Below are 16,584 nucleotides of genomic sequence, written 5' to 3'. Positions count from 1 at the left end.
ATGGTATGTTTTTATTTGTTATCTTGTACATCTATTGATTTACTCAAACTTTTATTGAATGTCAATCATATCTTAAGTTTTGCTACCTACTTGGAATATACTAGCATGTAGGGCAGACATAACCTTCTCTTATAATAGGTAGACTAGAAGGGAGGCCAATATTACGTTGTCAGTTTTACAAAGAAAAGAACAAGGTGTTCTGAGTACATACAACAAGGAAACCTCACTTAGTCCAGAAGCTTTAAAAATAGTTCCATAAAGAAGAGATTTTAAAACTGAGACTTGATGCAGAAACTTAATTTAACAGATTGCATAGTATTCTGATATTATTTTTATTTAAAGAAAACAAATTCATACACTTAACATTACCAGCCCTTTTAAAAATAGTCAATATGTTTTATAAAGAAAGAAGTTAAACAAAATCAAGTAGGCACTAACTTAGCTATCGTGAGTGTTGGCATTCCTGACAAATGTGGCCAGGTTTCTGCCCTGTCCCTCATTATGGGAGTCCAGAGCAAAGAAAAGGTTTGAGAGGAGAAGAGAAGGAGCACGAGAGGAAACTACAAATGAGGGAACTATCGGCCACGTTAACAAAGCTCACCGTACCACATTCGTAGTCCAGGAACACCCCCACATAGCCTAGAGGCCTTTCTACATACTGAGGTAACAGTGGGGAAGAGGTAAAGAGACTGCACCCATTGTCGTCTTTGACACAAAAAAGTAGAAAGATTCCCTCTGAGTCAAGGACCATGTCATTCCTCATTGTCCAAGAATCATTACAAAATCCAATGACCCAGTTGCAACAGTCCCCCACATACACCTCCCAATAATGTTGGCCAGAAGTGAATGACTGGGCTCCCCAGGCAAGAAAATATTTAGATCTTGTTGGATTATTGGTAACCTCAGGATGATTAGCACCAAACAGAAGACGTCTCAGATCTTCAAACAGGGGGATGTGACCAGTGACTTCTTCATTATCCAAGGAAACATACACTGCAGGAAGACGGAAACAGACACCTTAACAAATGGTGTTATAAACTCCTGATAGACATGGGCTTTACCTAGCGTCCAGGTTTGCTAGCTTATCACTGGAAATGGGCCAGGACAGTGAAAGAGATCTAGAAATCTACCGTAGCCCAAGGTCTGTAGGTCTGTCTTCATAACAGGAAAGTCTTTAACTAGACATAATGAGAGAAATTAATGAATTTTCTGGAAATATATAAAGAAGAGAGAGATTGCTAAGCTCTCTCTGTTATTGTCTCTGAAACATTTGAAATTAGGAGATCATTAATAATTCACAATCAGTTACAAAAGTAGCCTGCCCATCTCCTCAGAAAATATACAATAATACTAACTAATAAGAGAATAATAATAAACATTATTATTACTCCTAAAGAGTGATCACTTTGCCTCACATTTAAGGATTTTTCACTAAAGCATGCAAAACTAAAATAAAGTGAAAGAAAAAATCATATTGTTTTAAGAAGTGGTTTCTTTGTGAGAATTTTCTGCCAGCATATCTTTTGAGAAGTAGAAAGATAAATCTACTGAAATATAATATCAGCTTACTTTGTGGATGTTGTGTATAAGCATGCATTTTATGTTTTTAATACGTTGATTATACCAAGAATTTTTATATTAATGTGAATAAACTATGCTCTTTATAAAGTGCATTTAGGGGCCGGCCCCATGGCGTAGTGGTTAGGTGCGCTCGGCTCCACTGCTGGCGGCCTGGGTTCCTATCCCGGGCATGCACCGATCCACCGCTTGTCAGCCCATGCTGTGGCGGCATCCCACATAAAGTGGAGGAAGACGGGCACGGATGTTAGCTCAGGGCCAGTCTTCCTAGCAAAAAGAGGAGGATTGGCATGAATGTTAGCTCAGGGCTGAACTTCCTCACAAAAACAAAGAAATAAAAAAGAAAAGATGTAGTGCGTTTATTTCAAAAAGTTTTAAAAACAAAAGTTAAGTATCTCACTAAGTATCTCACTACCAACCATAACCACACTTACCTAAAACATGGACTGTACATGCAGATTTACATGTTTCACGTGAGCGGGTAACACTATGCGTCAGCATGCTGCAGGCTATCACATATCTTGTCTTACTGTTTACTTCCAGACAGCTAATTACAATCTATCAAATTTGGCTTTTCTCCAGATATCAGTTAGTTTTTTCCCACATATATTACTTTTCTATAAAGGCAGAATTGGTAATAAAAGTTCCCAGAAAAGAAACCATAGATTGAGCACTGCGGAAAGATTACTAACAGAAGGGAACGTGCAGCTGTATCACCAAAAGGCTGCCTGTTACCTTGGAATCGGGTGAGCCTGCCTATCAGCCCAGTGATGGGCCATGAACTGAGCTGTGGGTCCACAGGTTGGGGCACGTGCAGCTGCACCGACTCACTCCTGCAAAGAAGGACACTTAGTTATTCTTGCTGAGATCAAAGATTTCATCACAATGATTATATCTACTTCCTAAGGAAGACACTTCTTTAAAATCCTCATAATTAGGACCAGGGGTTATGAATGTAACTCCACGAACTAGGAAATGAAGCAAATGTTGATTAATTTTATGAATTAAACTAAATCCAATCCCACCTCCTAACACTTCAATCCTAGCACACAATTCAAAGCAATCATGACTGTACCTGGTTCCTCTCAGCCAATCAGAGAGCTATGCACAATGGCCCCAAATTGAGAACAGTCAGGAAGGGCACTTTGATTTTTAATCCACACCACTCACCAGTGAAATGCTCAGCGTCTATCTAACCACAGCTAGAGGGTGAGGAGCTCAGCTTGGGCAGGGATTCTGCTTCCGAGGACCCAGCTTCACTTAGTGCATCAAACAGACTTTCCATTTGAAGCTGGAGGCTGCCATGTGCTACACATGGAAGCCCCGAACCCTTGATGATCCTCCCTATGCCTGTTCTCTCCCTGCTCCCACTGTAAACTTCTCTGAAATACTTAATCCCCCATAATCTTGTCATGACTTTGGGGCATATCTTTAATGTGTTTTCACATTTCTAAAAATTAAAATCAGGAATGGTAGCTGTCTTCATGCAACTTTTGCCCAGAACCCTGTAAATAGTATGTCTACCCAACTTCGTCTTAAACAAAACAGCAAAACCTTTCGAGAAAGGAAAAAAATGTATTATGAAAGAGGTTATATTATCATACTAAATTACGCTCCCATTTCAGCATCAACAGTCTGATCACTGTTACAATTCTCAAACCTTTAATATAGGGGCAAACTTACCTTTTCAATGTGTTTTCAAAATGCTGTAAAGAGAAAAACAGACAAGATAAAGACTTAGTATACATCACAAGATGCATAGTGGAGACTTAATGTCTTATACCCAAGGGTGCAATAACCCAAGTTTTAGCAAATCATATCATGTACGTGGAAACAGAAAGGGAAAACGAATCGTAGATTGCCACATTTCTCCCAAATTCCCAAGTTGTTGCCAGGTCCAGATACATATCCATATATCTTCAGACAAGCTTCTCTGTTGCAGTAGTTCAGTAGTTGAATGTGTATTTGGAGAATTGTAGAAGAAATTATTCTCTAGGACTTTTTTTTACCTACTTTTTCACAAACCTTTGTTGTTCTTGTGTATGGCAAGAATGACCCTTGGTCGTTAGCATTACCCAGACATGTCAAACCCTTATCACAGCATCAGAAAGCCTCATTCCAAACACGTGACGGAAGATAAAGAGAACATGGGCATTATCTAAGCAGCACCTCGACTCTCACTCAGTCCTTACCTGGAGCAGCTCCATGTCTGGTTTACGGCACATTTCCTTGAGCTCCTTATACATTCCTCTTAGGAGTTTCCCCTTTAGGTCCATGCTGTCTTCACTTTGCTTGAGTTGTTGCAAAATCTCTTTGCTTTCCTTTTCTATTCTCTCCAAATGACGTTTCTCCTCCTTGTAGAGCAATTGACACATCTTCTGATATTCAGCATGGATCATCTTCCTCCGTAGAGTCACATAACCCTGAAGTGACAATGGATTAATTAGATCATATTTTCAGGCTGATTTTGTCCGTGTCTTTTTATCTACCATTTGTCTTCTGACATTTAGCAATTTGGTACATTCATTGAAAACAGAAATTCAGGGACTCCTTTCTTTTTTTTTTTGTTTCTTCCTACTCATTTGTTTGTTTATTTGATTGTACCAGAAGCCAAAATCTTGACTTAAATTACTACTTCCTCAAATATCCACATTTTCTTAAAAACGGGTACTTGTGATTTAATGATTGTCTTATATAGTACTACTCAATCTGTTTGGTCTCTTTTATCCTCAGATACTTTACCTACAGACTGACTCTTTGTTTTCAGGAGATAATAGGAAATATCATTTCGTGGAAGAAGATAAGACATTTCTAAAATTTTTACTTCCAAGGCAGTAAACTGCACGCAAACCAGACCTGGTGTGTGTGAGTGTGGCTTGACGCTTCCTGTCCAAGACTATGCACTCCATGCCTTAGCTGACTTCTGCACTATCCTTAGAGAAGTTGGTGAATAGACAGCCACCTCCCAGTAGTAATTCCCTGCTGCACACTCTTTTCTCATTTCCTCTTTCACTTCTTTCCTCTCAACTTTTAAACATGGATTATTTTATCACATTGTTTTGAAAACAAAATAAAATATCCACTATTGATCCAATGTCTTTATTTGGCTTTTGTGCTGTCGGTTTTACCTCCAACAAAGCAGATTTCTTGATCCCAGGTGTACATTCACTGTACTCACCTATGAAACTCTCAATCTTTCTTTCTTCAAATCAATGAAATCTCTCTTCCATTCCCAACATTTTAATGAAACCACACTCTTCATTTCACCAAGAACCTCCTTTGCTAAAGCCACATATTTTTTTTATGCATGTTACTAAGAAGTTCTTCATATTTCACCAACTCTCCTTTCTATAAAACTCACATACCACGGGCTTCAAACAAATCCCTCTCTCTTAGTTTTCCCTCCATCAATTTACATTCACCAGCTCCTGTCTCCCAAGTGGACCCATTAATACAGGGACTCCTCAAGTTATCTTTCCATGTGAAAACTTGATTCTTTTCTTTCTAAAAACTCTCATGCGGTATCCGTCTATTATAATGCCTAGAATATGCTGACAACTGTGAAATGCCCCTGTCCAGGCCAAATCGTCCACAAAAGTCCAACCGCATTCATCCAATTTCCTACTGTGTATTTCTGCTAGGATATCTCACAGGAACTTAAAGTGCGGCGTTTCTCAAACTAAATTTATCTTAACCGAAACCAGCTATACCTCCTCTGTTTCTAACCTTAGTGATGCTCCAATTTCAAAGTGGAACCCATTTCATTTTTTTATTTTACTCTTTTAATATTCCACATCAAACAAATCACATTTTCTGACATTTTCTACCATAAATAATATCTCTTGAGTCCTTTCACTTCCCATTATCTGTGATCAACCCACTCCTAATCTTTCCTTTAAAGAGTCCTTACTTATCTCCTACTTGCTTTCTTGACTTTCATTTTGAAGTCTTCCACTCAATATTCTCTCTAAACTACAATCTGAATGAACTTTCCAAAAAAGTATTGTGATCATATTTCTTCTTTGCTTCAACTCCTTCAGAGGCTTCCATTTGTATTCAATACAGTTCAACTACTTAGCATATATTAGATGAACCTTCAGTAAAATGACACTGAATTATCTGTCCCCTTACTCTGTGCTCCACTCAGATCCTTCTCTTCATCACACCAGTCATAGGAAATGTCAGTGCCCAAACAAAGCTGTGGTTCATCTTACATGCAGGTCCAGCACTTAACATGCTTCACTCAAGGCTACTTCTCATAAATGTCACACTGAACTTTTAGGTATGACTGCACATTTCTCTACTCTCACTCATTCTGCTTCATATCAGGAGCTTCACAATGGAGAACAAAAGGCAAGTGTGGTATGGAAAAACAATAAGTTTAGTTTGAGATGTATTAAGTTATCTCTTCCTGAAAAGCTATTTCCCCAAACAGCCATGTGCCTCAATTTCTGACCTCAGGCAGGTATCTGCCCGAATGTGATTTTCCATAGTAAGTCTTTTCTGATTACCATACTTAAAATTTAGTTGTGTCAAAGCTACTTTCTCTATTTACCTTTCCTGTTGTATGTTTCTCAAAAGCAACTAGCACAAGGGATCATACTATAAATTTTATATTTTGACTTGTTAATTGTCTCCTGACACTACCTCACAAGCTCCTTGAATGCAAGAAAATCTGTTCCTTTTGTCTACTTCTATATTGGCTTAGAAGAAAATTAGTAAGACACAGTAGGCACTGGATATTTCAAAGAAAAAATGTTAAGTTATATCTTTAAGGATACCACTTTTAAATAATCAAGAGAATTTTGTTATAGCTCCTTGTCATTCACACAGCCCCATTTTGATTCCTTTATTAATGGTGAGAAGTATCTTTAATATTGTTTGTTTATATATTTCCATCAGGAAATCTTTACTTCTCTGATGAGCATATAGATGTACTCTTATTTCACCTCTCCTACTATTGGTGTTCAATTCATATTTTTGAATCAACAAAGGATAGATTCACATTCCTCAGCCGTGGGTTTAAGTCACATTTTGAACTGACCCGTGCTACACTTCCAGCTGTATCTCTCCCCACTGCCCCTTATACGTGAGTTAGCCAATATGAGTTTTGTAAAATCCCAACTTCCCCATGATTCCTCTAGTTTCTAGTCTTCAGTTCTCACTTATTTACCTACTGGATATCCCCATGAATGTCCAATTTCAAATCATCCTTTACCATCAAAATAATCAGTGAAAATCTTCCTCAACATTCAAAGATTTTTTTTTTTACTTCTGAGAAACCCTGTGTTTATCTCATCCACTAATTATTATATCCCATGATGACAGTGATTTTTCTCCTCATTTTGGTGTGTTGTAGTGTTCTTCAGCAAATAAAGCCTTTTATCTGGATATTATGATTACAGTCTATATCCTAACAAAGGGACAGACTTCTCTGTACATGATTAGATGGACCTCTTTTTGCTATCGGTTAGTCACTCGCAGAAGACCATAGACATTATGATTTTAGCTCAAGTTCCTATTGTACAATCACTATGTGTCCCAAGCTGGTGCTGAAGGAAACAGAATCCCTTACTTACCTCCCATGTACTGATTTTGCTGGTTTCTCTGTTGAGATTTCTCTCATTTTCTTGTATCTTTTCCCACACAGACCTCATTTGATTCAGGAGCTTTTGCTGCAAAAGAACCATAAATATGAGCATCAGAGAAGCTGATATGAAAAATATCAGATCCTAACAGATGTAGAGGGGCAGAGAATGTAAGATAAATGATCACTAAAGAGGGCAAAGAGCCAATGCATTTTCATTGTTAAGCTCAATTGTCAAATATGGGAGATTTTTTTTCACTGTAGAATAAACCTATAGTGGTAATGGACGTTTAACCATGGAGCAAATTGGCCCTCAAGCTTTGTCACCTAAGCAATTTTTGTTAAGTGAACCTTGTGTCGGATTTTAGTTATTGTGATGCTACTTCTTATCTCCTACTATCCTATTTTTTAGCTAAAAGACAGTGTTTATAAATAGACTCCATTAGATTAGTGTTTTTGTAATCATGGTTATAGTGGGCAATAATCATCACTGGAATTAACAGTTTTGTCGACCTTGGTTTTACACTGAATTATCACAATTTCAACCATGATCAACATCGTCATGACCATCAACTCGCGTTGTAAGATTTTAAACCGTAAATATGTAAGTGCTCTAAGATTGAGAACGTTCTTTCTTCAAAAGTTTATTGTAGTGCTTGGCTCATAACACTAGTCAATATCTGCTTTATATGTCACACACAGGAATAATGTTTATATTCATTTTCTTTTTCATAATCTCTCGGATAGCAGATCCCACAGATTCAAACTTCTCTCACAGCCATCGCTTACCCGGTATTCCTCAGCGATCCAGTCAGTGGAACAATGTCTGTGAGCCACGTGCTCCTCAGCCTTACAGCAGAGAAAACAGAGTGCATCCTTGATAACCTCACAGAAAAAGTTCTTTGTTTTCAGGTGTATCTCACACATCTGTTCTGCAGAGCGTGGGAATTGGTAGGGTCTTGCCCGTCTGGCAAGGAAGACCCGTGTCTTCAAGACAATGTTGGTTTTAAAGGTCGTTTGATGTGATGTTTCCCTGCACACAGGGCAGCGAGGAGGACGTGGGGCTTGCTCCCAGCAGACACAGAGACAAGGCATACAAAAGCTGTGCCCACAGCCTATGGTGACTGGGTCTATGAAATAATTCATGCACACGGAGCAGGTCAACTCATTCTGGAAGATGTTGGAAGCCATGTTGCTAAGGAGAGAAAAGAAAAGAAAGAGAAAATTATTTTGTCAAGGGCCTTCAAAGAAGTGCACTTTCAAAACCATTATAACACTAAGGAGCATGAGAATCATTCCTGTTTGTACAAGAACACTAGTGTGTATAGCAGGACAGACTATGCATTGCTTATCACAGACAGAGGATGCTGAGGAACAGAGAGTCCTCATACGCCAGCATATTGATTTGTCAAATATAGCCTTCCCATCAGGGTTTCAGCTCCCTAGTACAATTCCAATGTGTTCATTTATGCCCTCTCTTCTAAATGGACCTAGGGATCAGTAGTTCAGATCCAATGCCCAGCCACAGAGTGTGGGTCATATCTCACCTAAAGCCATCATTCTTATCCCTTTGCCATTGGTTATATGGCCCTTTGACCCTATTTGGCCAATGAGGTTTAAGGAAATATTATTAGGAGGATCTTTAAAAGGTTTATTTGCTCCTGAAAAGAAACATAACGAAGACTCAACTGTTTTATACTCCTCTGGACAGTGTTTGAACCTGATGCATGAAAGTGTCTTTTTCTTTTTTTTTTTTTTTTTGGTGAGGAAGATCAGCCCTGAGCTAACATCTGTTGCTAATCCTCCTCTTTTTTTGCTGAGGAAGATTGGCCTTGGGCTAACATCACTGCCCATCTTCCTCTACTTTATATGGGACACCGCCACAGCATGGCTTGCTGAGCAGTGCTTATGTCCGCACCCGGGATCTGAACCTGTGAACCGCGGACTGCTGAAGCCTAGTGGGCGAACTTAAACACTACGCCTATCGGGCTGGCCCCAAGGTTATCATTTTGTCACCACAATGTGCACTTGCCTAGAGACCAAAGCAGACACCCTGAGGATGACAGAGAAATGGAAGACCTGGGTCTTGGATGACGTCAACAAGGCATTAACCAACTCTGCGACTGACAATCAATAAATGTAAGAGGAATTTAGAAAATAGAAAAATCACATTACCATCATCATAATTAGTAATATATTCAGGCAAGAATCGTCAGTGGATGTGAAAACCACTTAGTAAAACAGTATCAGCACAAAGATTACTTGTTAATAAGTTCTTCACTTTATTATCATCAAGTAACATGTTAAATTATGTATTTAATTAAAAAATATGTACTTTCAGTAACCATAGATTATGACTAAATATTTTGTATAATTATATGGTTGCTATTATCTTCCCTGTCTGTGAGAACTTGAACGAGAGGGATTGAATATTTTCAAGGCTGAAAACTTATTTTTGGTCCAAAATACATCAAGTCAACAATTGCTTTATTGAACAATTATAAAATCAGCTTCAAGGTACCTCTTTGAAAAATGGGTAGCAATGAGGTGACGATGCCTACAGATATATTTATAAATAAAAGTTTGTGAGGGGGATTTATGGACTTCCAATGATGACCACAAAATTTCCAATGATATAGTACGTAAAGCCATTCACTCAAACATGCCTAGAATGAGGAGATAGCTTGAGCTACAAGGAGAAAGGTTAGATTAGCCCCATGTAGAATGGGTTAGAAACTGCCACGAATTCATTATGAATATAATCATTTCTAAATTGATAACATTAATGATGATAATATTAAAATGATAATAGTAGAAACTAATATGTACCCTTTACGAATTCTAGGCATTGGATTAACTCCTCTTATCTGGATTACCTACTTTAGTCTCCTGAAAAATATGATTAACTCATTTTCTATTTTTACCAAAACTTTCTGATGAGGAAACTTGACATAGTTTGAGTAAAATAAGTTACTTGTCTAAAAATCACACATTGAATAAGTGATTGATTCAGTACTCAAATATAGATCTTACTGATAGAAAAAAAAAAACTAAGCTTTAGTGTCCAAGATTACATTAAATCAAGCCAATTTACTGATCTCTAAACAGTAATCTATCATAAGATGTCACGGTAAATAAGACAACATTCTGGTACTCGTTCACTCAGAGTTTGACAGAAGATATAAAAAAAAGGAAATTGTTACAATGGAGAAATATGTAATGTGCTGTGGACACAGAGAAGAGAGAACCAGCTAATGTTTACTTTTGGTTACATTTGGTTAGCCATGCTAGACATACTGGCACTCAATTCATATAGTGAAATTTACTTGTCTTAGTGACCTGGCATATTTCATTCAGAACATCCTCTCCTCACATTCTACCTTATTTTTAATAAAGTTGATTAAATTTAAACTAAATGTTGTATAGTTTGTTCAGGTCTTAACTACTACCTTCATTTTGAAAATTTCAAAGCAGTTGAACTTATCTCCTATATCAACACTGACACTTTCAAGAAATTAATGATAAAAAGAGATTAGCAATATACTCATAAGCCAATCAGACTCACTATCTAGAATTCTCATTCTCTGTGAAATGTTGTATACCTCAATTCAAAATGATTGTCAGTAGCAAATGACAATTCTGTTTTAAAATAAATGGATTTGGTTATACCACGGAGTTCTTATTTTCATACTAGGTGAATTCAGAGAGACCTCTCATATCTACAATTTCCTCATATTAAAGAATATCAGTTTCCTATAGATCTCTCCAGTTGCCAAACACTTTAAAATCTAACTCTGAAAGATGAAATCCAAGGCTGAAAGTGAAAACTGAAGACACATCATTTTAAATGCTCAACCTAATGAGTGTTTTTTGAGTAATTCAGCGCATCGAATAGACCAGACTTCTGTATAGACATGTTATGCAAACATGTACATAAATACACACATACAGATAGGATAATATGAATAGCTTGATAGACATGGATAGATGAACTACTATCTATGGCAACATAATACAATTAGCATATATTTATTGCACCACCTAAAAAACTGCAAGCTACCTGTTGCCAATTATCTTCTGTACCTGCACAATTGTACATGAACAATCCAGTGACACAAAAAATAAGAGGAAAAATAAATAATCATATTAAGTCATGAAATATATAGAAAGAGGAGAGATTGCAACTATGTAATGGAGTAAGTTTAAAGCAATGAAATCAGGGCCGGCCCCATGGTGTAGCAGTTAAGTGTGCGGGTTCAGCTGCTAACGGCCTGGGTTCGGATCCCAGGCATGCACAGATGCACCGCTTGTCAGGCCAAGCTGTGGTGGCGGCCCATATAAAGTGGAGGAAGATGGGCACAGATATTAGCCCAGGGCCAGTCTTCCTCGGCACACACACACACACACAAAAGATAAATAAGAGGAGGATTGGCATGGATGTTATCTCAGGGTTGATCTTCCTCACAAAAAAAATAAAATAAAATAAAGTAATGAAATCACTTCTACTACTAAACTCTTTGGCAAGCACCTAAACAAACAGATATGTGGATTAAAGTTCCCACATTTAAGAGAAAATATCAGAAATTGCTCTTATGTATGGAGTACTCACCTGTGGGTACTGTTAACGGGTTTTTCCATTTTTGTTCAGTAAGTATTCTCTCAAATTCAGTTCAAGGATTAGGTATTCACCTTCTGGTAGCAGTAAATTTCAGAGGTCTCCACAGCCCAGCCAACTCCAAGCACAATGGCTCTGGAGAAGAATGAAATTGGCTCTTTGCATGATGTTTTATAGATTCTCTGAAGACCACACCCATTTCCTCAAAGGGATTAGGTTATCATACCTTTGAAAAGGTATTGGCGCTCTTGATTAGATTTTTGCAGAGTGGAAAACACACCCTGATGCCAATGATTAAATTGAAACCTGTCTAAATCTACTTAATCAAACGGCCACATCTAATCTCTAGTAAGAAGCCATGCCGTGAGTTAACCTATGTCATCCATAGTTTTGTTGTTTTTAAAATGAATGAACCCCCATAATGAACTTCATATCTTCTTTTAAGAAACTGTGTTTTAATCCTAATTGTATCAACCCATTACTACCCACTATCTTTGGTTATCTGTCGGAATCTACATGCATTCCTTCCTTGATACATCTTCAGAAAGAGAAATCATCCACGTTCCATTTATCAACCCAGTGCAGTCAAGCTCTTGCCCCATAATGCCACTTACTGCTCTGGCAGAGATAGCCTTCTACTGTTTTATGGATCTTGACAATGTCATCTCAACATCAACTAAAATTCTCTGAAATTTTACACTTTTCATTGAGTACTCCACGAAGCTCTTCCCTCTCAGTTTTTTTTTTCCCCTTTATTCTTTTAGGTAACACACTACTGCTTTTATCTTTTGATCTAAAACTGTACACACAATAACTTTTGCTGGTTCTTCTCTAAGGCTCTGCCTCTTTTCTTATTACCCTGTATATTCTCTCATACTCTCTCATGTTATTATTCAATACACATGCATAATTGAAAGATTTATGATATTTTGTGGATTTAATGATCACAAATTATGTGTATACTATATAAATGACTACTAAAAGGAATCATAGACATTTTTGTGAGGGAGATATTATATTTTATGTTAAGGTTAGGGCAACTATCAAAGTTTTCTTTATCTTGGTTGGGTTTGCATTCTATTCACTCTCTTAAAAACATTTTCATATTTAGTCAATGATGGATCATGGTGCTTCACCCAAAGAAGGATACTAGAAAGGAATATTTAAAACAGTCTATTTCCACTACATCAAATGATCAGTCATCACAAATCTACTCTTCTCATATAAAGCCATGGCTAAAAAAGTGAAATATATTCTTAAGATTCCAAAATTTTAATCTTTAATATCATCTTCTCTTGGAAATTACAGATTGAAAAAGAAACAAGATTATCTTTGATGTCTCTTTATTATCTTATAAGCCTCTACACATACAACAATTTTGTTAAAACTTCTAATTAGATGTGAGTTTCTTGAGGAAAAGATCATATATTAACTACGTTTGCAAGTCTATTGCCTCAGTTTGCAAGTCTCAGCCCTCAGTTAACATCCCATCGCAGTCCTCCTCTTTTTGCTGAGGAAGATTGGCCCTGGATAACATCCGTGCCCATCTTCCTCTCCTTTATATGGGACGCCGCTGCCGCATGGCTTGACAAGCGGTGCGTCAGTGCGCGCCCGGGATGCGGGCCGTGAACTCCGGGTGGCGGGAGTGGAGCACGTTCACTTAACTGCTACGCCACCGTGCAGGCCCTCACGTGCTTTAATTGACAGCCTGAGCCTTCCCATCTCCAGAAGCCTCTGATGACCATGAGTCAAGGTGACATTTTGTGTAAGAGGATTTCCTCTTTTTATAAATTGTCATCAACTCAAGTGGTGCAACAGCAACACCTACAGCATCAATAATGTCACTGTCTCCCATCGAGTGGGTAGTTGAAGGCCATCCTGAAATGGGAACAGACACTTAACTTGGCCCAGTAGGACCTGTGGGATTCCGCTCTATTCCCTGCCCTGGCTACTGACGCTGCTAGGGCGAGAATCTCCTTCTGGATATAAAAAAATTCCATGCCAGATATTACAGGAAGCATTAGGTTCAATGGTATTCTATGTGACAGGTCTTTCTCTCATCCTGTCCACTAATAGAAAGGTTAAAATTTAAAAATAATAATAATCCAATTGAAAGGTTAAAAAAATTTTAAATAATAATTTCAAAACCTAAAAATACTCATTGGCCATGAGGGTATGGAAAAATTTTGATTCTAGTACACTTCTGGTAGGAACGTACATTGCTACAACCACTTTGAAATGTGGTTCAGTAGTATCTTTTGCAGCTGAACGTATGCCCATCTTATGACACAGCTAGGTGTGTAACCAACAGAGATGTGAACATGTGTGCACAGAAAGGGATGTACCAGAATGTTCTTAGTAGCATTCTAAGTAATAGCCAGAAAATGGAGCAACGTAAATGTCCATCAGCAGTAGAATTAAACTGTGATATATATTTATGTAATAAAATAAGCAATGATGAGGAACAACTATAGCTACATGCCACATCATAAATGAATCTCCCAAATATGCATTTGAGTGAAAGAAGTCACAAATTCAAAAGACTGAATAATGAAAAGCAATTAATGTAATCACCACATCAACAAACTAAGGAAAAAAAATCATGATAATACCAACAGTTACAAAAGGCATTTGACAAAATCCAACATTCATTCATATTAAAAAAAAAAACAAAAAACACCTCTCAGTAGACCAGGAATAGAGCAGAGCCTCCTCTACTTAATACAAAACATCTACAAAAATCCTACAGCTAGCAACGTACTCAGTAGTGAAACACTAGATGATTTTCTGCTAAGTTCAGCAATAAGGCAAGGAAGTGTCCTCTCACCACTTTTTTCAACATTTGTCAAAACCCATAGAACGTACAACACAAAGAATGAAGCCTAAAGTGGACTTCAGTTAAGAATAATGTATCAGTGTTTCTGACTAAAGTCCACTTTAGGGTTCATTCTATACTGTAGTTCATTCCATAATGTTGTACACATGAAACTTATAATGTTATGAACCAATATTACCACAACAAAAAAATAATGTATCAATAATGGTTTATTAGCTATAACAAAAGTAGTACGGTAATTCAAGATGTTAATAATCAGGGAAACCATGGAGGTGTGTGTGTGTGTGGGGGGGGGTCAGAAGGCATATGGACCTGTCTATACTTTCTGCTCAATTATTCTGTAATCCTAAATCTGCTCAAAAAATAGCTTATTAAATTAATTTAAAAGGTAGATCACTATTCCATTTATATTAAGTTCATAAGCATGTACACGATGAGAGAAGTGAGGATAGTGGTTACATTTGAAGAGGAATTACTGGGAAGGGGCACAAAAATGAGGCTTCCCCAAATGTAGGCGATCTTCTTGTTCGTGTTCTTGGTGGTGATTACACAGGCGTTCTCACTTTTAAAAATTCTTTGAGTTGTGCTATGATTAGTGCGCTTTTATTTATGTTTATGCTGTGTATAAATATATAAAGTACAGCTGGTTGTGGGTAGAGCGGAAACAGGAAGGCGAACACGGACGTGTGGCCGCGAGGTCAGCGCTGCCCCGGAGGCAGGGGGACGGGGTCCCCGCGCTGCACACCCAGCGCAGTGGGGCTGGAGCTTAAGCGCCGCTCAGGGGACTCGCGGGGTTGGGTCTGGTCCACGCTGGCGTTTCAGAGACCAGATCCCTACACACCAGCTCACTGGGCTCCGGGTGCAGGTCAGAGGGTCGTTGAAAGCCAGGTGGAGACGCCTTAAACTCTCTTCCCAGAATTAACTCTTGCGCTTCCTGTGAGGCTCCTGGAACCAGCAGGGAATTTTGTTCACCAAACTTGCGGGTATGGAAATTTGGGGTGCATGGCAACCCTCCTCAATGTACTCCATCTCAGAAGAGTCTAGGGAAATGCTTCCCGGCTCCTTTACACCGCGCGGTAGCCAGGAGAACTCAGGAATCCAGGCGGCTGCTGAGGTATTAAATGGTCTGTGAGGCAGGCAGGGGCTGATATTCTGTCGGGAGGCGCTGGACCTGCACGCAGCATTCAGACTTGGGCGAGTTCCCGGGGTGGTTGAGCAAGAAGGGACACGGACCCGGCCCGTGCTGCGTGGACAGGGCCCGCAGGGCTAGGAGCCTGGTGGCTGCCCCTGGTGCAGTGTCAGGTGGACCTGGCGTCCTGACCTCCGTGCTCAGGCACGCCCCCCACGCGGGGGCTCTAGCTGCTAAGCGGTCTCTGAGCGGGCTCCTCCTTCTCCCAGGTCCAGAGGGGCGGCTCCAGGTTTCATTCAGCGGGAGCTCCCGGGGTCTCAGCGATGGAGAGGAACCCGAACCTGCGCCTGTGGATGGCAGGGAGGGAGACCAAGAAAGATGTTAGGGACTGCATGTTTGTGTCCCCTCAAAATTCATTTGTTGAACCTCTAACTCGCAATGGGATGGTATTAGGAGGTGGAGCCTTGCGAGGTAATTAGGCTTAGATGACGTCAAGAGGAAAGAGCCCCCATGATGGGATTACCGCCCTTTAAGGAGAGGAAGAGACCCCAGCGCTTCCTCCTTGTGGGCACACAGCTGAGAGGGCAGAGTCTGCAAGCCAGGAAGAGAGCCCTCACCAAGAGCCAAACCTGCCCGCACCTTGATCTTGGACTTCCCTGCCGCCAGAACTGTGAGAAATAAATGTGTTGTCTAAGCCACTCAGTCTATGGTGTTCTGTTATAGCAGCCCAGACGGAGCCAATTAAAAGAGAAGGTTTAATGGCACAGGGTCAGGGCTGAGGCCCAGGGAGATGCACGTGAGCACGAGGCCCTGACGCCAGAGTCTGAGCCACTCCTGCC

General features: G+C 39.2%; 1 protein-coding gene across 1 annotated transcript; it reads right to left on the bottom strand.

The window, feature by feature from the left end:
- Window positions 1-499: 499 nt before the first annotated feature.
- LOC131408994 (tripartite motif-containing protein 77-like) lies at window positions 500-8,356 on the bottom strand. Its single transcript, XM_058546213.1, has 6 exons — window positions 7,955-8,356; window positions 7,158-7,253; window positions 3,771-4,001; window positions 3,262-3,284; window positions 2,314-2,411; window positions 500-993 (listed from the first exon to the last, which is right to left on the bottom strand). Exons 1-6 carry the CDS (start codon window positions 8,354-8,356, stop codon window positions 500-502), a joined length of 1,344 nt encoding a protein of 447 aa, XP_058402196.1.
- Window positions 8,357-16,584: the final 8,228 nt, after the last annotated feature.

Source organism: Diceros bicornis, chromosome 7 (genome assembly GCF_020826845.1).
Source record: "Diceros bicornis minor isolate mBicDic1 chromosome 7, mDicBic1.mat.cur, whole genome shotgun sequence".
NCBI lineage: Eukaryota > Metazoa > Chordata > Mammalia > Perissodactyla > Rhinocerotidae > Diceros > Diceros bicornis.
The sequence above is the reverse complement of the archived record's forward strand: the minus strand, read 5'-3'. Positions and strand labels throughout refer to the sequence as shown.

What these genes read in the sequence shown, in the direction of transcription:
- LOC131408994 (XM_058546213.1), bottom strand. Translation starts at nt 8,356, where the DNA reads ATGGCTTCCAACATCTTCCAGAATGAGTTGACCTGCTCCGTGTGCATG. An exon ending in GCAAAATCAGTACATGGGAG is followed by an intron (nt 4,002 to 7,157) that starts GTAAGTAAGGGA and finishes TTGTCACTTCAG; the next exon opens with GGTTATGTGACTCTACGGAG. An exon ending in TTTGAAAACACATTGAAAAG is followed by an intron (nt 2,412 to 3,261) that starts GTAAGTTTGCCC and finishes CCTTCTTTGCAG; the next exon opens with GAGTGAGTCGGTGCAGCTGC.